The sequence below is a fragment of the Lissotriton helveticus genome, chromosome 5_1 (assembly GCF_964261635.1).
Source record: "Lissotriton helveticus chromosome 5_1, aLisHel1.1, whole genome shotgun sequence".
NCBI classification, from domain to species: Eukaryota; Metazoa; Chordata; class Amphibia; order Caudata; family Salamandridae; genus Lissotriton; species Lissotriton helveticus.
In genome coordinates, this window is record NC_136065.1 from 1,404,486,031 (window position 1) to 1,404,506,992 (window position 20,962).

Below are 20,962 nucleotides of genomic sequence, written 5' to 3' on the forward strand. Positions count from 1 at the left end.
AGAATCCCTAATTCACTGTGACAGTTAAAAACTGATGTACCTTGAGGAATAGCTTTCTGTGGAAGAAAGGAGCCCCTGCCTAAACGGATAAACCCTAGCAAGGAAACTATACTTTAGGAAAAACAGACAGGTAGCACCGGGTTTTGTGCATATTTATCAAGGAAGAAGTTTTAGACGTTGTGCGAAGAAACTGATTGCCACCATATATCTTTCTGATATATTTATCTATTTTATTATTATGACACTGTTGTATTCAAATAATATTTCATCTTTTTCTCTTTTTTTTCCCTTTTTTTTCCACATAAAAACTGTGATTATTCGTACAGGTGTGATTATGAAAGCCAATAGTACAAACAAATTACCAAAAATTATGTACAACAAATCATCAAATACAGAACCAAAATTCCATTCAACGCGTTTAGGCGTGTGCCTTCCTTAGGAATTCTGTATTTCTTTCGTAATAGCAGTTTACTAAGAAACAGAGAATTAATGCAATTAGTTATTTATATATTTCAATCATAAATGACAACGTCTAACTATTTACATTATTTACATAACATGCATCTCTATATTTTCCTCATTTACTAAAGGGACTTCTCTTACACCGTGTGATTATAGTCTAGCTTAGCCACTTGTTCATTTTCATTTGATTCACATTACAATGCTATACATATACATACATTGCTATACATATTTACATTTCATATGTCTATCTCACTGAGTGACTATGTTAATCTGTACAATATATACAATATTTACATATAACTATAGATCATGGACTTATAGGAAAAAATATCAAAAGGCCAACCAGTCCGAGCTTACAGATGGGATCGCTACTCTGCATGTTTGCCGGTGGAAAGTGCTGAATCTGTTATGCAATCTTAAAAGACAGCCCTGTTCTGCGTATTCTTTATATGTGAATTCTAATAAGTAACTGCTAAACAGGATGTCTACACCTGGATCTTTCGAATGAGCTGATTGTATTAGGTAAGCAGCAAAGATACTGTATATTCCAAGTATACAAAATGACACTATATGGTGAATAGACCCAATCAATTGCATATAGAGGGACTACGTTAGTACCTGAACTGAGGTCCGGATGCACTAACTTTGCTATGTGGATATCTGTCAAATTAATGATTCCCGCGGTCTTTCAAATGTGGAGCTCCCAAAGGATGGGTACACGATGAGGATTTCTAGTGAGAAAAACGGGTAAAAAATTCCAATACTATCAGCTACCTTGCGCTTATTATAAATTGTGAACTACTCCTTCATATGGTTGTATACCTACTCAGGCAACTGCTCTATATGTCCTTCCAGTTGAAGATTAATTGAAGAAGGAACGGTACTGTCGAAATTGTTCTATGTCCGCTGGTACCAAGAAGGGAACACTGCGAGTGAAGATAATAAAACAAATATTCCATCGGTTGATGATACTAAAACCAAAACTACTCGACACCTCAACATACCTGTGTTTAGTTAATGTCGCGTCGCGATTTGTGCAACAAGATCGTCTGTGTCTTTAAGTTCTCAAACATGGTCCATGTACTAGTGTATCCTATAGGTTATAATAGGTACATATTGTAAAAAATAATGTACTATATTTTTATTGGCACATGTTCTTTATGTGCGACAGATATGGCTACATAGACCTATACCCAACTAGTTACACAAGGACTTATGTATCATGTTTGGCCAGTCTCTCTCTAAATCAACTGGCAACCGATACGGGGTGTAAAGAGAAAGTAACTGACCCCAAGGCTAGTGTTTAATTCTATGGAGCCGGGCGGGTATTATATGGGTGATCCTCCCCGTTTATCTACTTAAGCTTTCTAATGAGGAAAGTGAGGAGACCCACTTGTATTCACCCGGTTGGAAACAATTATAACATACTCGATCATAGATGTCAATAAACCATGGTGCTTTCGACAGCCGTGCAAGGAGAAACAACGATAATTCTAAGTATCCCATCGAAATGTATCGTCGGTGATAAAATGCAACCCAACATTAATTAACAAGTCTCAATGTCTCAGTAACGCTAACACTTACTTCTTATATTGAGGTCGGGAGCATATCCAACTGATCACTAATGTGGCGGAAACCTGTATCTCTGCCTGTTTTAAAAGGGACCTCGAGTTCGCGCCAAAAAACAAATATCGCGATATGAGTTGGATCAGTAGGGGTCACGTCTGTATACCACACGTTGTGTAGCAATAGGGATAATACAGGCGCCATCTTTACCTGGTGCGAGCTGACTATTTTCTTAATCTAGAAACTAAGTATTGATGGTTTAGATTATCTCCAAACTGCATTGTAACATATTACGGCAGTAATTAATGATCTACTATCGTAGAGATCTTTTATTACCAAATTACTACTATAAGACTTCTTTAATTTCGATAACTGGAATTAGTTAATGTCCGATTATTAATCCAAATGAAAAAATCTTTTAAGTTCCCCTGGTCTGTTTCTTCATGTCAGTGATCCTATGTGTGTATGTGATCTAATTATAAGTTTCGGATATATCACTGCTATGTGGATAAGAGTATTCTGTCTATATAAAGATGACGACATGTTGAAGGGGTATATGTTTGTAATTACTCGAGGTGTATATAATTACAAGATGAAATAAACGCATGCCAAAGTGCAATATATGGTAAAAGAATAAAAATGAAAACACATTCTATATATAAAAAGATGTCGCCATCTGTAAATGGAGATTCTTCTTATCTTGTGTCCAAGATAATCCTAATTCTTTCTATGGTACCTCAAAATGAACTATACAGCTATCTCTGATATTACACTGTCAGATGTTGCAGGAGGCTATTCATTATTTGTACAGGTAACCAATATACTAAATCAACTATCTGTAAGCTCGAGCTGATTAGCGATAACAAAGAACGTAGAACATTTATGATTTTATGTTAGGGTAACAGAAACAGTTTAATGCATTACATATACTTTATATTCACATGATTGCCTGTTCCCACGGTATTTCTGCATGTAATCCATTGACGGCTGTCCCCAGTAGAAAAATCCAATATACCTCCCGTAGTTTCCTAATCTTATCTTGGTCAGAACCTTTCTTTGGATGTATCCTTTCCAAGATGTACCACGACATATCGTTGGGTGCATGATTCTGCTCTAGATAATGGGTAACCATAGGGGCTGTCACCTTTCGTGTCCTGATCGCAGACCGATGTTCAGTCAGCCTAACGTTCAACACTCGGCCTGTTTGCCCCACGTATCCTTTCTGACAGGGACAGATTATTAAGTAAGTGACATTGGAACTTCTGCAATTGTTAAGATCTTGTGGTTTGATCAATTGTTTGTTAAACTGCAAAGTTGGTCCTTGTAAAACTGTGTCACACGATTTGCAGTTTAAGCAACTGTGGGTTCCCTGTACTGGTTGCATATTGGTAATGGATTGTTGACCACTTAATGTTCTAGGTGTCATACGTGATCTTACTATATGATCTTTCAATGATTTATTCCTTTTCTATGCAAACATTGGTTTTGGCAACTGATCTTCTTTAGGGATATTCACATTTAGTACATGCCAGTTTGCACACACTGTTTGTCTAATTCTTTCGTTGAGAACCGAGTGCTTCGTAATGAATACCAGATTCGGGGCTTTTTTATCTGTGCTGGGCTCCAAGAGATGCTGACGATCATAGAAGAGAGCCCGCTTATATGAATCTCGTATTATCTTATTTGGATAGCCTCTAGCCAAAAAATTAGATTTCATCATTATTGCTTTGTCATCATAGCCTGATAAATTTGTGCAATTGCGTCTTAAACGCATAAATTCACCAAATGGGATACTATTCTTCTGTATGATGGGGTGATAACTGTCATAATGGAGTAGCGTGTTCCTTGCTGTGGGTTTAACTAATAAATCCACAGCAAGGACCCCATCTTGATGCTTGATGATGACATCCAGATACTCCACCTGTGTGTTGTCTACATGGTGGGTGAACTTAATGTTCTTGTCGCACAAATGTATCCATTGAAGGAATTGATCAAGGTTAGCTTCATTATCAATCCAAACAAAGAACACATCATCTATGTATTGTGACCAGTGGGTCACAGATTCATAGAATGGCGTTATCTCGTTGAATATGACTTGATTCTCAAACTGAGACATGTATATATTGGCAATCGTTGGAGCGCATGAAGCTCCCATGCTGACTCCCTGCTGTTGTTTAAAGAGGTTGCCATTGAATTCAAAAATATTGTCCTGCAAGACAATCTTCAAACATTCTAGGACAAAGATGGTAGGGCATGTGATATTATATTTCTGCATGAACCAATGTGTGGCTTCAAGGGCTCCTATAATGGGGATATTGCTGTATAATGTCTCTATGTCCATAGTGACTAACAGCTGGGCAGTGTCACAAAAATCCACATTTTCCACTAGATTTATAATGTGTCTGGTGTCCTGTACATATCCCGGGATCCGGGAGATGTGTGGACATAGAATAGCATCTATATATTTGGCCAATGGCTCTGTCACTGAGCCAATTGTTGTCACTATGGGCCTCAAAGGTGGATTAGAAGTGATTTCATGCACCTTGGGTATTCCGTAGATGCTGGCAAGTCTGGGATTAGTTACATTTAGATATTCCCATTCTTTTTTGCAGATTTCACCTTCCCTCAAAGCTTTGTTAGTTAATTTTTTGATATTGATCTTTATCTGTGTTGTAGGGTCCTTGGTTATGGGGGCATAGTATCGAGTATCACTCAACATATCTTCCATTTTAGTGATATAACTTGATGTACATATACTACGATCCCCCCACCCTTATCGCAAGCCTTCACTGTGAGGTTCTTATCTGCCTTAATGTCATTTAAAGCCTATATTGAGCAGAAGTGAAGTTAAATGGCGTTTTAGGGGTATAATTGGTAATGTTTGTGAATTTGTCACATGATTTGCTCAAAGATAGCGACCTGAGGAGGCAATTGATTTACTGTGGATGTAAAAGACGATTTGGGTCTTAAGCCAGATCGATTCATCTCCTCTAATATCTCTTCCTGTCCTTGAAAGAAGAATTTTAATCTAATCTTACGTAGAAAGGACTGCAGATCTCTAAATAGGTCAAATTTGTTTAATCCAGAGTGTGGAGCAAATGTAAGGCCTTTAGATAGAACAGAGATAGCATCTACTGTTAAATCTTTCTTACTGAGGTTGAATATTGGCAATAATTCTAATTTTTCCACTATCTGTTGTTTCTCGTTTCTAGATACTGGTTGTACATCATAGGTTGATGTGCTGGGAATTGGCTGAAATCCTGTTGAGGGGCATTCTGGAAGCGAGGTTGATATTGTGGGACACGCCCTCATCGGGTGGCCACGCCCCCCCCCCCTCCCACTCCTCACCTTCCTATAAAACATGAGCACCAGCCGGAAGCGCAGCGGACGGGCGCAGCGGGCGCGCCGTCAGCGCGCCAAAGGCGCGCCAAAGGCAAGCCCGTCTGGGCCTGTCCGGGCCCAGACGGCCGTAGGCCTAGCCACTATGCCCGATCTGCTAAAGCGCATCTCATACCCCAGAGACTCACTGCTTGCCTTGAACCCGGGAAAACATCCCCAGTGCAAATACATCCACATGGAGGACACCCCCTATGTAGGATGTAGCATCTGCAATAAATCTGAGGAAGCGGAACGCCACCAAGGACTACGGCTTGGCCTTCTGAATTGCAGATCCTTAGTAAAGCATGCCCACGAAATTAACATCCTCGTCCAAGATTCGCTGCTAGATCTTTTGTTTCTTACGGAAACCTGGCTGACCCCGCACAGTGACTTTGATGTTGCCACTGCCATCCCCCCCGGTTTCCAAATATGCTTTCTAAATAGGCCAATCGGTAGAGGCGGTGGCCTAGCTATAATCTACAAAGATCACCTCAAATGTAGAATCGAGACCGGAACTGCTAAAAACTGCGAGAACTGCCACTTCTCAATTCAGATCACGCCATCCACTTCCCTTTCGGGACTGCTTGTGTATCGTCCTCCAGGCCCTCTAGGCGAATTCACTAGTACACTGATGGACCACATCCTACTGAAGACTATCTCGGTCTCTAACTTTCTCCTCTTAGGGGATTTTAATATGCACTTTCTGGATCCTATGGACAATACCGCAGCAAACTTGCTCGCGGATCTTACCACAGCTGACCTCCTTCTGCAAAACCCCAAAGCAACCCATGAGAAAGGTCAACTCCTAGACCCTATCTTTTCCAACATTGGGAACCTGTGTGCCCAGGACCCCACCCCCCTGCCTTGGACAGACCATATGCTGATTCCTATGCACTGGTCACTCGACACGACACCAGCGCCCAAACAAAAAACAAGGGTACAAGCCAGACGTTGGCACAAGTTAGCACCAGAAGAATGGGAGGCCAAACTTCGCGATACCATCACCCCCTTGTCCATGGACCCAAACAGCGCAGATAGAGAATTCATGAATTGGCTACTCCGACCCCTAGATAGCTCCATTCCGCTGACCAGTACGCTAAAACACGCGAAAAGAACCGGCCACTCCCCTTGGTACACACCTGCCCTTACAGCCCTTAAAAAACAATGTAAAAAGACAGAACGCTCGTGGAGGAAAAACAAGTCAACAGAAGAGAAAAGCGCCTACTACCGCTCCATGAAAGCCTACAAACTAGCTTTGCATGACACCAAAAGGACTTATTATGAGGAAAAGATAAAAACTTCCGCCTGCTCATCCAAGGAGACTTTCTCCATTCTCAAAGAACTCCTCCACGTCCCGGAACCCCCACAGAAACCCATGGACCCCAATGAAGCCGAGGAAAAATGCGTCAAGCTGGCCACCTTCTTTGACGACAAAATAAAAAAAATTCTCATTTCCCTCCCACCTCCCAACTCTGACTCCTTGGTGAGAGCCAAAGAGCAGACACCCCCCGACGACAAACCCTCCCTGGAGGCACTTGGCCCAGTCTCAGAAGAAGAAGTGAGAGTCATACTTACCTCAACTAAGAGCGGTGCCCCTAGCGACCCAGTTCCCATACGTTTCGCTAAAAACATCACGCATACTATAGTGCCCCAATTGACAGCCCTGATCAATATCTCACTGGAACAGGGAGAGGTTCCATCTAACTGGAAGGAAGCTGTCGTCAAAGCGCTGCTCAAAAAACCGTCGCTTGACCCCACAGACCTCTCCAACTACAGACCTATCTCACTTCTACCTTGGATAGGTAAAGTCGCCGAAAAGTTGGTAAATAAAAAGCTGTCACACTACCTCGAGTCAAACCATCTTCTCAACGACTCGCAGACAGGCTTTAGACCAGGTCAGGGCACGGACACCGCCCTCCTCGTGGCAGTAGAAAGAACCAGGGAAATCATCGATACAGGAGGATCAGTGGCAGTGGTCCTCCTAGACCTCAGTGCGGCCTTTGACACGGTCAGTCACCAGGTCCTAATCCACCGTCTTGGGACTGTTGGGGTTAAAGGCAGAGCTCAGAGGTGGCTTGCGTCCTTTCTCTCCCGCCGCTCCTACCAAGTTTGGGAAGGCGAAAGCCGCTCCCCCTCCATCCCCCTCCAGTGTGGCGTGCCTCAGGGCTCCTCCCTGAGCCCCACGTTGTTTAACGTTTACATGGCCCCACTGGAGGGACTCGTCTCACCCTTTGGAGTCACTATCGTCAGCTACGCCGACGATACACAACTGGTGGTGACACTCTCCCACCCCAAGCTTGAGCCCTCCAATCTCCACGACTGCCTTACCAACGTATATCAGTGGATGAGTGACTCTGCTTTGAAGCTAAATGGCTCCAAAACAGAGATTCTGCTCCTTGGACAAAAAACCGCGAACCTCCCCTCTCACATGTGGCCCGCCTGCATGGGCGAACCCCCCACTCCCAAGAAGGAGGTCAAAAGTCTTGGAGTGTGGCTGGAGACTGACCTCACCTTCAGGACCCAGGCTAGAAAGACGGCCGGCACCTGCTACGGTTTACTTAAATCTTGCAGGAAGGTAATTCCACTTCTACCTTTTCAGTCGCGTCTCATGCTGATCCAGGGCTTAATTCTATCGAGGCTGGATTACAGCAATGCTATCTACCTGGGCGCCCCAGAATCCACCCTTCAAACTCTTCAGAAGGTTCAAAATGCCGCCGCCCGACTCCTCACAAACACCCCGGCCAGATCATCTGCAAAGCCTGCGCTCAGGAAGCTGCACTGGCTCCCGATTAGGGAAAGGGTCATTTTTAAGGCCCTCTGCCTTGCTCACAAGACTCTTCATAACACTGGCCCTCCTATACTAAACAACTGGATCACCCCCTATAGACCCACCAGAGCGCTCCGCTCGGAGCACGGAAACCTTATCACGATCCCTAAAGTGAAAAAGGTCCGCACAGGTGGCCGCCGCTTCTCAGTTAACACTGGAAAGAAGTGGAATGCACTCCCCCTGAGCCTTAGGACAGAACCTAACCTCCTTCGGTTCAGAAAAGCACTCAAAACTCTTCTCTTCCCCTAAAACTGTCACTTTCCCGGACTACACCCCCTCGTGAGTAATATGGTTTCAGCGCTGGGATACCCACTGGGTGACTACGCGCTCTACAAATCCCCTAAATAAATAAATAAATAAATTGTGGCCTCCAGTTGCCACGTCTCATCTGTCGGTTCCCTAAAAAGGTGGCCTATTTTGATACCTGGCGTTAAGTCTAACATTTTGATTACTGCCTTCATAATAGGCTCCGTCGCCATCTGAACCAGATGATTTGGAGAAAGTGTTAGTTCTTTTGCCATAATTAGTTGATCTATTTTCCCAGCTATCTGTAGGTCCTTCAGAGTTGGCATAGAAATTGTCAGATAAGTAAGGATATGTTGTCTCTCTTTTAAAAAACTGAATGTCCTTTTGTAACTTATCTGTTTTTCTCTTGATTAAATAATCAGAGTACGAATTCAAATCCTTTTCTATATCTTCTAGCTTTTTCTTTACATCTTCTACTACTCCTGAATTCTTGATTTTTTCTTCTAGATCTGCTATTTCTTTGGCTAGTTGCTGCAATATACCTTTTGATGTTTCCACAATTAACATCATATAGTCTCTGGAACAGCGGTTGGATATTAAAGCTCAGCGTTCCAGAAACTCCCTGATGTGTACAAATAGACCTGGTATATTGCGAACCCTTAGGCCCTGTGGTATTACTCCGGCCTTCAAATATTGGAGCATAAAATGTCCGTGTTGTTCTATGCGTTTTAATTTTTTTCTTAACCCCAATAAAGTATATACATCCTCATTTTTGTCTTGTCCTACTGTGCAAGATTCACCAAAGGAGACTGTGCTTCCTACCATGCTGGCATATTTATCGTCCGAAAACCAAAGGTTGGTAGTTTGGCCATGATTTCAGAGATTCAATAAATATTAACAAATTAAGAAGTGAGATATCTAATAAAAAGAAACAAATTTCTATGACAGGTGGCACTGCCAGACCAACCGCTCGGTGAGAAAAAGAAAATCCTTATTCGATATCCTGATTTATATTGCCAATCTGGTCAATTGGTATATCTATGTCTACACCCCTCACGGTCCAGCCGCGAGTATACTATCTGTGGAAGAAAGAGGCCCCTGCCTAAACGGATAAACCCTAGCAAGAAAACTATACTTTAGGAAAAACGGACAGGTAGCACCGGGTTTTGTGCATATTTATCAAGGAAGAAGTTTTAGACGTTGTGCAAAGAAACTAATTGCCACCATATATCTTTCTGATATATTTATCTATTTTATTATTATAACACTGTTGTATTCAAATATTATTTCATCTCTTTCTCTTTTTTTTCCCTTTTTTTTCACATAAAAACAGTGATTATTCGTACAGGTGTGATTATGAAAGCCAATGGTACAAACAAATTACAAAAATTATGTACTACAAATCATCAAATACAGAACCAAAATTCCATTCAACGCGTTTCGGCGTGTGCCTTCCTTAGGAATTCTGTATTTCTTTCGTAATAGCAGTTTACTACAAAACAGAGAATTAATGCAATTAGTTATTTATATATTTCAATCATAAATGACAACGTCTAACTATTTACATTATTTACATAACATGCATCTCTATATTTTCCTCATTTACTAAAGGGACTTCTCTTACACCGTGTGATTATAGTCTAGCTTAGCCACTTGTTCATTTTCATTTGATTCACATTACAATGCTATACATATACATACATTGCTATACATATTTACATTTCATATGTCTATCTCACTGAGTGACTATGTTAATCTGTACAATATATACAATATTTACATATAACTATAGATCATGGACTTATAGGAAAAAATATCAAAAGGCCAACCAGTCCGAGCTTACAGATGGGATCGCTACTCTGCATGTTTGCCGGTGGAAAGTGCTGAATCTGTTATGCAATCTTAAAAGACAGCCCTGTTCTGCGTATTCTTTATATGTGAATTCTAATAAGTAACTGCTAAACAGGATGTCTACACCTGGATCTTTCGAATGAGCTGATTGTATTAGGTAAGCAGCAAAGATACTGTATATTCCAAGTATACAAAATGACCAGCTGTGAACTACGCAGTCAAATGCCGCAGTTAGATCGACAAAAACTGCAAACAATTTACCTCGCTTGGCCTGGATATATTTCCCATGTAAAATGGAGAAATTTAACACCTGCTCTACAGTGCCCCACCTCTCCCTGAACCCATATTGCACTGGGCTTAGGACGTTATTGTCTTCCGCCCATTGCTATAGGCGAATCAGGATGACCCTGCCTGCGACTTTCATGAATGAAACGAGCAAGGAGATGGGGCGGTAGCATGCGGGATTTTCCCGATCCCCCTTTTTAAAAATGGGGATAATTATAGACTCAGACCAGGATTTAATAAAACCCTTCTCACAGCTGGCTTCAAGGACACAGGTTAATAATCGGGACCAAAGCTCGATCTAGTATTTGTATAAATCGATCGGGGTCCCGTCCGGGCCCAGCGCATTGCCTCCTTTACTATCTTTTATGGCTGCAAGTACTTCTTCATTTGTAATATGGATATTAATTGGTAGGAATTTTGCTTGCTCCACCTGCGGGTCGTGCTCCGTAGCTACTATTTTGTCTTTTTCCCCTGGATTGTACACCTCAGAAAAGAAATCTATCCATAAGTCGTCAGTGATAGCCACCTCAATTCTTGCTCCCTCCCCGACCTAAAAAATGGTGCCTTAACAGCTCCTCAAAAAAGGGAGCAGTCCCTCCTTAGCGAGGCTTCATATAGGTTAGTCCAGGCCTGTTCCTTAATTTCCCACTTGCGCCTACTTCTCTCTAGGTTATATGCCTTCCTCCACCTCCTAACTTCCTCGCTGTCCCTCAAGGTTCTTTGGAGGGCCGTTTTTAAAAGGGAGTAAGCTTTGGTACAATTAGTATCAAACCAGCCATTTTTAACGGTTTTGAAGTCTCTACATGGACGATTCAGAATTTTTTGTATTACCCTGGTAATATCGGAAAAGGAACCTAATATATCTGTATACGATGACTCTTCATGCAGGCACTTAATTATTGGAATTTTTGCCTGAGTCGTTATTTTCAAATTGGTGGCCTCTGGGTCACTCTTAGCCCAACGTAATGAATAGCCATTCTGACGTTCCAGCACACATCCTTGAGTCCAGGATAAAGCCTCAACCAAGGAGCTGGCACTTTTATGGGGGAATATAATATTAATGCTAAGCGGGAGATGGTCACTAATCCCAATTGTGTGTGCAACAAAATCCGCGGCCCATGTTGCATAACAGTTTGAAAGAATAATAAAGTCGATCAAAGTGCTATGACCTCTACCCACAAACGTGGGACTAAATTCGACAGTTGGAGAACACAACTTATTTGCGAATCCTAGGTTGTGTGTTGCCATGACTTCATTAAAGCTGTCCCCCCGTTTGAGTGGGTAAAATGGGCCCGTTGGTCCAGGTCCTCATTCTCCAGATCCCCGAACCCACGCGAGGACTGTGAGCAGATGTTATTATTAAAATCGCCACCCCATAAAATTATGGAATCCTTCCCTCACTTAACCTCTCGAGTTCCTCGTTAAGATCATGTAACATATCAGTAACGGAGTCCTTATCCAGGTTGTTATGCATGTTAATGATCACTAACTCAACCAGTGGAGACACTTTGATGACAACAATTTGATAATAGCTTGACGTTGTTACAGTTTTTATCCACACAGTCCCCAAAAGATTAGTAATATACGCCCGACCCGCTGGAACATGAAATATTTTAAAGCCATCAAAATGTATTTCCTCCAATGTCCAGGTCTCTTGCTGACAGATGATATCAAAGTTCCTGATAAAGTCTCCCCAGATAGGGTTATTGATCTTAGATTGAAGCCCAGATATATTCCAATAGGCTACCCTCACCCGCCCCTGGACATAGATAGATTGGATTCCACATACAGCAGCCCTCCCATCCCCGCTTCATCCTTTCTTATATCCCCAGGGACCAGGTCGCTGCACTTGTATCTTCCATCTATTATTGAATCGGATTGCAGCAACTTATTCAGTTGTACATTATATTCCTGCGCTGCCATAGCCATACTCCAGGTATCGCCTTCAGCGGGTTACAAAGGAAATACTGTAACGGTGGAGGTCTTAGTGTGTACCATAGCTTCATTGATCAGTTTCACCCACAGGTGCCCTGTCATCTGAGCGTTAGGGGGCTGTGCGGCCACTAATGATTTTACATTTTCTAGGTGCCCTATCTTGTATTTGTCAATCCACATCTTCTAAGGAATGTAGGGGGCCGAACCTATTGGATACTTCCAGGTTATATCTCAATGTGTTGTTAGGAGGATGATCAGTCAAGACAATGTTACACTTATTGATCTTCTTGGGTTGATAAAAGAATCCAAGCGGGAGCACATTTATCCCCTCAGCCCAGCTTCTGTTAGCACCAACCCGGTTCAAGATTTCTTGTACTAGGGGAGGAGAGGCAAGTGATAGCACTACACAATCCCCGTCAAATGACTTTCTACTCGGGCCAAGCGACCTCACACGTCTCACCATTTTGAATGAATGGAACATTTCTTGTGTTAAACCCGTCTTAAGTCCTAGAAATGTATAGTTTATTTCTTAGTGTTTCCCAAATTTCCCTCTCACCCTCATCCGATAAGGGGACGTTAGCCAAAACCAAGGTGTACGGGGCTGCTGCCGGGGGGAGTTTCAAACTGGTCAGGATATTGCTTTGAGCCTGATGATGGGGTTTTCTATTTTCCATTTTTGTAAAACTGTCTGTCACGCACAAACTGGTTCTTTGCCCACTATTTGATTGATTGACAATCGTAGGGAAACAATCTGTGATCGGCTGACAAGCTGTGTGTTACTAACCCTACCTGGGACAACCTGCTTGCTGCTTACGTCCTTTAGTTGCCCAGAAAGAGTAACCAAGCTGGACTCTATTTGACCCAATCTATTCCCCATTGTAGCTATAGCTTCTTTAACAAACAGAGTTAGGTCAGCAATGGATTTCACGATGTCACCCAATTCTGGATTCTTTTGGCCTTTATTTGTGCATTGATTGCTAATAGGTTTTGGGCAAACTTTTGTTCTATTTCTGACTGCCTTTTTAGCTGAACCCTCCTTTCCTGTTGAAGCTTTGCATTTAGCCTTTAAGTTTTTGGGTGTTAGCGGAACTTCATGGATCTGTGGGTGTAATGCAGTAAGGGCTGATTTCTTCGGTACACATACTCTTTTGTGGGGGGTAATTCTGCCCCCTGCCCCGCTGAGATGATTTAAGCGCCCCCAGGCGCTTGAGGATGATGTTGGCGGTGCGCGCCGCCGCTGGGGAGCCTGGGAGATGTGGTTCTCCAAGCCCAGGAAAGCCCCGCGAGTATCCGGCGCAAATGGTGAATGGTCGTGGGTGCAGAGCCCCCTCCACGCTCCAGGGATGTAGCCCCCAGCCCTCGGCAGTGTTCCCTTAAATAAGGCAGGTAAGGCAAGTTTGAGGTCCCGTGCTGCGGGAGGCGCTGAGATGATTTAAGGGCCCCTGGGCGCTTGAGGATGACGTTGGCGGTGCGTGCCGCCGCTGGGGAGCCTGGGAGATGTGGTTCTCCAAGCCCAGGACAGCCCCGCGAGTATCCGGTGCAAATGGTGAATGGTCGCGGGTGCAGAGCCCCCTCCGCGCTCCAGGGATGTAGCGACTAGCCCTCGGCAGTGTTCCTTCAAATAAGGCAGGTAAGGCAAGTTTGAGGTCCCGCGCTGCGGGAGGCGCTGAGATGACTTAAGCGCCCCCGAGCGCTTGAGGATGACGTTGGCAGTGCGTGCCGCTGCTGGGGAGCCTTGGAGATGTGGTTCTCCAAGCCCAGGAAAGTCCCGCGAGTAACCGACGCAAATGGTGAATGGTCACGGGTGCAGAGCCCCCTCCGCGCTCCAGGGATGTAGCGACCAGCCCTCGGCAGTGTTCCTTCAAATAAGGCAGGTAAGGCAAGTTTGAGGTCCCGTGCTGCGGGAGGCGCTGAGATGATTTAAGCGCCCCCGGGCGCTTGAGGATGGCGTTGGCGGTGCGCGCCGCCGCTGGGGAGCCTGGGAGATGTGGTTCTCCAACCCCAGGACAGCCCCGCGAGTATCCGGCGCAAATGATGAATGGTCACGGGTGCAGAGCCCCCTCCGTGCTCCAGGGATGTAACGACCAGCCCTCGGCAGTGTTCCTTCAAATAAGGTAGGTAATGCAAGTTTGGCAGTAGACAGAGTTCTAAGCCAATTAAATGCTTTTTAACTAAAGGCAAAAGTACTGTGGCACTATTGCAATTGTCTCTAGGAGGTACAACAGTACATCAAAAATAAAAAAAATAAAACAAATTCACAAAATGAACATACACATAGGGAGCCGATTACAATGGCGCCGGAAAGCCTCTGATCGACAGTCAGAGCCTTCCTAACCGTTTTGGAGACTCTCCCATTGACTTGGTCGGTTTGCGTTCCAACTGCCCGATTACAATAATCGGAGTTGTAATGTAAACTGGCGGGTCATTCCAACTTGGTTCCGAACAGCTCTCTTAGTATTCGTGTCGGTCAGAACTGAACTGTAACCCCCTTTGGATGACATTTCCGCTATCGAGATTATGATGTTAGATTCCCACAGCCTTTCCGTGCTGGCCTTTCCGACACGGAAAGGATGTTGTAAAGTGACTTTGGGGACCCCCTGCGGCCTACAGTTGGTAGCCAAGGGGGTACCTGAGGAACCCCCCTGTAAAACCATACACTGTGTGGCAGGCACCATAACAAAAATGGATATATTTCTGATGGGAAATATGCAAGTGTGATTCAAAGACATCTAGGTTAGCTGATTCTCTGTAACTCCACCTAACCCCTTTTGTAGGTGTGGGTATATTAGCTAGATATGTGGTGGCTGGGCAACAATACACCTAATTTCTAACATACTTAGGGACATATTTGCAAGGAGGTAAAGCCACCAGAAAGTCAATTTTCCAATGTTCTGGTGGCATTAACTCCTTTGCTTTATTTACAAGGCGGTATTAAAAACTGCATCAACTTCACTATGACTTAAGTTTTCCATTCCTTAGCTTCTATGTATCATCTGCACCATGTGTGTTTGTTTATTAATCCAAATAAAATAATAAAAATAAACTCCTGGAATGTGGTGATATGCTAATTTCAAAACCAGAACTGGAGCATTTTTGTCCTGGTGACATGGATTCATCTGTTTTAACTTGTACTACCACACATATTCCATTTTATATTGTACCAGACCAAGAGCCATTATTTTGATCTTGCCTTGTTATGGATAGTTTGATAGATGTGGTTGATACATGGGGGGTGGGGATGATTTGCTGACCAAAAGGTAAAATTACATATATTTGGTTGTGTTTCCTGCATATGTTAGGTTAAGGAGAATGCTGTGAGTTGTGAGAGACACTAGGTAGCCAACTTGAGATAATATGCTATGCTTAGTGTAGATATTTTTGCATTAGAGAGAAGGGGTGAATTTTATATTGTGTGAGAAGTACAAGTCTCCACTGGATTTTCTACAATGCCTTGAGTAAAGAGCATGAACAACACCTTCCCTGTCTAGGGCATTAGGTTGAGGGGATTGAGAGACCTACCACCAGTTGCCAGGGGCTCTTGGTGGGCCATCTAAATGTAGTAACACTCTCCCCTGCGAGGCGGTCCACAGCTTGCGAACATTTTCTTGCCAGCTTCTGGTGCTGGAGCCAGAGTTCACTTTAGCCATGATTTGGCTCACATTTGCCTTCTCAGGTTATTGTCTGCCATGATGAACTGTCAGATGGTGATCCGTAAGGCTAAGCCCTAGATTCGGAAGGCAGATTACCACTGACCTGGCAGATGAATGAGATCCGCCTTGATGGAAAAACGATGGCATGTCTATCAAACTCTAGATCAAGCCCCAAGCCTTATCTTGTTTCTAAAGCTGAATCTTCAGTTGAGCATCAACTGAAGATGCAGCATTAGGAATTAAGCCTTATTATATTTCCAAGAGCCAGCTGTAGGCATCAGGGAGGGCAGACAACGGAGATCACTGCATGTTTCCACCTGTCCCTTTTCACAATGTGTTACTTTTTTGTCTATTCCTTAAAGGGCAGAAGTTCCAATACAAACACAATTTCAAACCAACTGTGAATGTAGACATGTGAGGACTACTGCCCTCTGCAGTCCTCCATCTCAGCATATTAATGAGGCCTTTTGACTGCCACATTTACCGATCACAGTACTGATATTTGGCACTCTCGTCACCATGCCACATGTGCCCAAGATTGTTGAATTGTCTTTCAGGAACCTCTCCTGAAGGGAATTTTAAGGCATACTTCAGTAAAGATTTCTACACCAAAATAATCAGTACTATAAACAAAGAGCATTGCATCATTGACAAAATATTTAGAAAGTTAAAAATTATGTGTGCATTTGTTTCAGAAACACATATGCAACGCAACGCCTAAATTTTCATTCATCCAAATTCAAGCTGCATATGATGCTCAACGAATTGAATGAAATGAAGGAAGTGAAGGAAAGTCCACAAGATTTCTACACCTGCCGAAAGGTAAAGTCTGAGAGGTTGTATGCAGCCTCATATTTAAACCAGTTGATTAAGAACAATGTTCAGTAATGTGAAAGTATACTTGTTTTTCAAAATACAATATGTCTTGGTTGACCATTACCTACGAACTTTCCCCCATTCACAGTGCAATATTTTTCCATTACAGAATTATCACTTACAGCCATGTACACTGAATAAATTTTTTTCAATTCGTGAAAAGCATTTTTTTGGAAAGAAAGTTTTGAAAGAAAACATTTTTGTAAATTCAACTACAGATGAAATTACCAAAATGTAATTTATTTTTTTCATTAAAAGGAAGACAATTTAAATTTCAGTAGTGAAAAACAATAATTAAATTATTTCATGAACCTGCAGCAAATCTAACTTATCTTGACCTTCACTGCCAATAAAGCCAGTCCTCTTTTCTTGCACCTTTAAACAGGAACCCTCCCTAATCTTTTATTCTGTTTCTGACAGAAAATATTTCTCAATCACTTGCATTTTGATTTTTTAATACTCTCCTTGTATGCAGAAATGGTTTTCCAGCCTTTTTTGATTGGATTTTGTCATTTCTTTCATTTCTTGCCGCTAGTATGCCTTGACTGTGAAGGCCCACTGTGGAAAGAAAAACATTGAACAAAATGTAACATTATCCGCTATCTTTGTAGGTTGTTCCTTCGAGACTACCTTATCATGGAAAAATGACTTGTATGTCAGCAAATGTATAGGAAATTGAAAGATAGGATAATAAAGTCCATTAATGGAATGCAGAAAGAAGTTTATTTTTTTTTATTTCAAAGCATTTTATTTTATAAAGAAGCTACAAAGAATAAGAGGTACATAATACTATAAATGTGATACAATTGAGACAAAATAAACAAACAATCAGAGGCTAAACGTTAAATATAAGCATATCAAATGCAGTCCTAAATAAAAGTAGCCTGTTATAAACAGAGAAATTAATTAGGTAAAGGAAAAATAAGTGACTAATATCGGATCAATAAGCAAGTGTATCACTATCAGCTGGTATATTCGGGGTGAGGGAGGGATAGAAAAAGAAAGAAAGAAGAAAGAAAGAGAAAACAAAAGAAAAGATGGAAAGGAAACGAAGACAGGACAGAGAAAGAAGAAGAAGAGAAAGAAGGAGTTCCAACGGACTAACCCGACACGCAGCACAAAAGACGCCAATCAAACAGACAAATCAAAAGGAAATTGAGCAACCAATCCTTTTGACGACAAATCCATATAATCATCCAATGCTTTCCAAACCCCATTAGAAATAGATGGAGAAAGTTGAGCTTGATCAACCGAAGTGTGAGCACTACGCAAAAAGGAAACCCAAGCCCACCAAGTATGATAAGAAACAGAGGAAAAGGATTTCCATTCCATAAGTATGACTTTCACTGCAACAGTCAAAAGGAGATCCATCAGCTGTAATTCCATTGGATCCAAGGGGAGAGGAACAGAGGCAGCCAATGGACCTAATAAAATTAATGGAAACGAGAGTTGGAACTCAATACCAAAGATGAGAGAGAGATGTTTATGAATGAGGTTCCAAAAAGGCTGGAGGAGGGAACATTCAAAAAACATATGCGGAAAATCACCCGTCAATAAGCCACAGCTCCAGCATAAATTATCATCCTTGAGATTAAGCGAATGTAGACGAACAGGCGTCCAATGAAGGAGGTTGACAGAGAAAAAATTAGATTGCATTAATGATGGGGCGATTTTATTGCGAAGAGAAAGTTTACCAATCAGTTGCCACGTGTCTGAAGAAATATGGTCCGTAACTCCTTGATCAAAATGATGTAACCGTATGTGTGGGTAATGAGACAGACGATAAAAATGTATAAATTTTAGAGGCTACGTGACCAGATTTAGTCAAGACATGAAAGAGAGAGATGGTAGGAGAGGTAGGATGAAGACGTACCTTAGCAAGTGCCACATTAATTTTAAGAAAAGTATAAAAATCTAAGTTAGTTAAAGAATGTTGTTGAGCCAAGGTGGAAAAGGGTAATGGCTCATTATTAGCACCATAAAGATGTTTAACAAGGGAAATCCCTTTAGCCGCCCAGTAGGACATGAGAATGGGAGTAATATCGAGTTTAATTTTAGAATTCCGCCAAATAAATGACCACCTAGATTTATGGAGTGGAATCGCCACTTTCTTGTCGACTTTCCGGACTGCAGCAATGGTATCAAGAATTATAGAACGAGAGAACAGGATATGCAAGGTAGATGTGGTGAAAAAGGAGGCAGTCGGCAAAGGAGACGCTAATTCCTGTTCTATTAACAGCCAAGAGGGAACATGAATAGGTGGAGAAGAGAACCATAGAGCACCTTGAGATGCCAAAAAGGCAGTTTGGTACTTTTCCCAATCAGGAAGATTGCAACCTCCCATATCATAAGGTTTGCGCAAGAATTTGTAAGCAATTCTAGCCCGTTTGTCATTCCACAAAAATTTAGAGGTCAGAACATCAAGTTCGTGAAAGAAGGAATCTGATAGCTTAACCGGAAGCATGGAGGATACAAAATTAATAATGGGTGTTATCATCATTTTAAGAGTCTGAGGGCGACCCCACCAGGAAATATGTTTCGGGGACCATGTGTCCAAAAGACGACGCACTTTAAGAATAGTCTGGGATTCATTGTAGGCAGTAGTGGCATATAGGGTAGAACAAAAATAAATACCTAAGTATTTTTAATGTGTAGACTGCCATTTAAAACCCACAGAGCCCATATGTGAAGGGAAACAATAGGCATTCAAAGGAAACATCTCCGTCTTATCTTTATTTAAGGTATAACCTGAAACCTTTGAAAAGAGGGAAATGGTATTTGAAATAGCAGGGATTGCCAAGGCAATATCATCTGAAAAAATAAGAACATCATCTGCGTACACAGCAGTTTTAATACAGTCAGGTCCAAAAGAAAAACCTTTAATGTCTGGGTGTAACTCAATCAATCGGAGGAGAGGATCAATGGATAATAAAAACAAAAGCGGAGATAAAGGACAACCTTGTCTAGTGCCCTGGCGAAGATTAAAAAAGGACGACGTAGCACCATTAACTCTAATATTAGCTCTAGGTTGAGAATATAGGGACATTACCATATTAATGAAGGAGTCACCAAGGTTATGTGCACACAAGACAGCACGAAGAAACGGCCAAGAGACCTTGCCAAAGGCCTTTTCAGCGTCAAGGGCCAAGGCCGCGGCAGGGAGTTGAGACCGTTTAGCTGATCCAAGAATATGACAAAAAGTGCGTATATTATCGCGCGCAAGACGACCCTTTACAAAACCGGTTTGAGAGGGATGGACAAGTTTAGGAATAAAGGATTCTAATCTTTTGGCCAGGATTTTGGCAAAAATCTTAGCCTCCATGTTGAGAAGAGAAATAGGACGGAAGTTTTTAGGGTCCGAATGATCTTTTCCTTCTTTTGGAATCACTACAATAGTAGCATCAGCCGCAGTACCAGAAACAGACCCATCTTTAATAAAAGAATCAAAGACAGATTGCAATTTGGGAACAAGCGCAGAGATAAAGGTTTTATAAAACAAAATAGGGTAACCATCGGGGCCAGGGGCTTTACCAGAACGAGTAGCTTTAATTGCTGCAATAATTTCCTCCGGGGAAATCGGGCTATTTAGAAGAGTACGATCATCCTCGGAAACCGTCTGCACAGGAACAGATTGTAAAAAATTCTGACATTGCTCAAAAGAGGTTTGATTAGAAGGGGTATATAAGTTATTATAGAAGTCGCGAAAAACTTCGAGAATTTCCCCAGTCTGAAATTTTTTAGAGCCAGAATGATCCGTAATAGAAGAAATTTGAGAGGACTTAAATGAGAAATCTTGAAATTTTAATGTAGCTGCGAGAATCTTCCCAGCTCGATTCTTTAACAATAACCTCTTGGATTTCTGCGCCTGAACTCCAATATGGGC

General features: G+C 42.2%; 1 protein-coding gene across 1 annotated transcript in view; it reads left to right on the forward strand.

Moving 5' to 3' along the window:
• The window catches only part of LOC144755450 (AMP deaminase 1-like), a 2,827,830-nt gene that overhangs the window by 1,422,994 nt on the left and 1,383,874 nt on the right, over positions 1-20,962 (forward strand). The window contains exon 6 of the mRNA XM_078644388.1: positions 16,899-17,025. Within this exon, the coding sequence (XP_078500514.1) occupies positions 16,899-17,025 (127 nt within the window). The remainder of the gene's footprint in view (positions 1-16,898; positions 17,026-20,962) is intronic.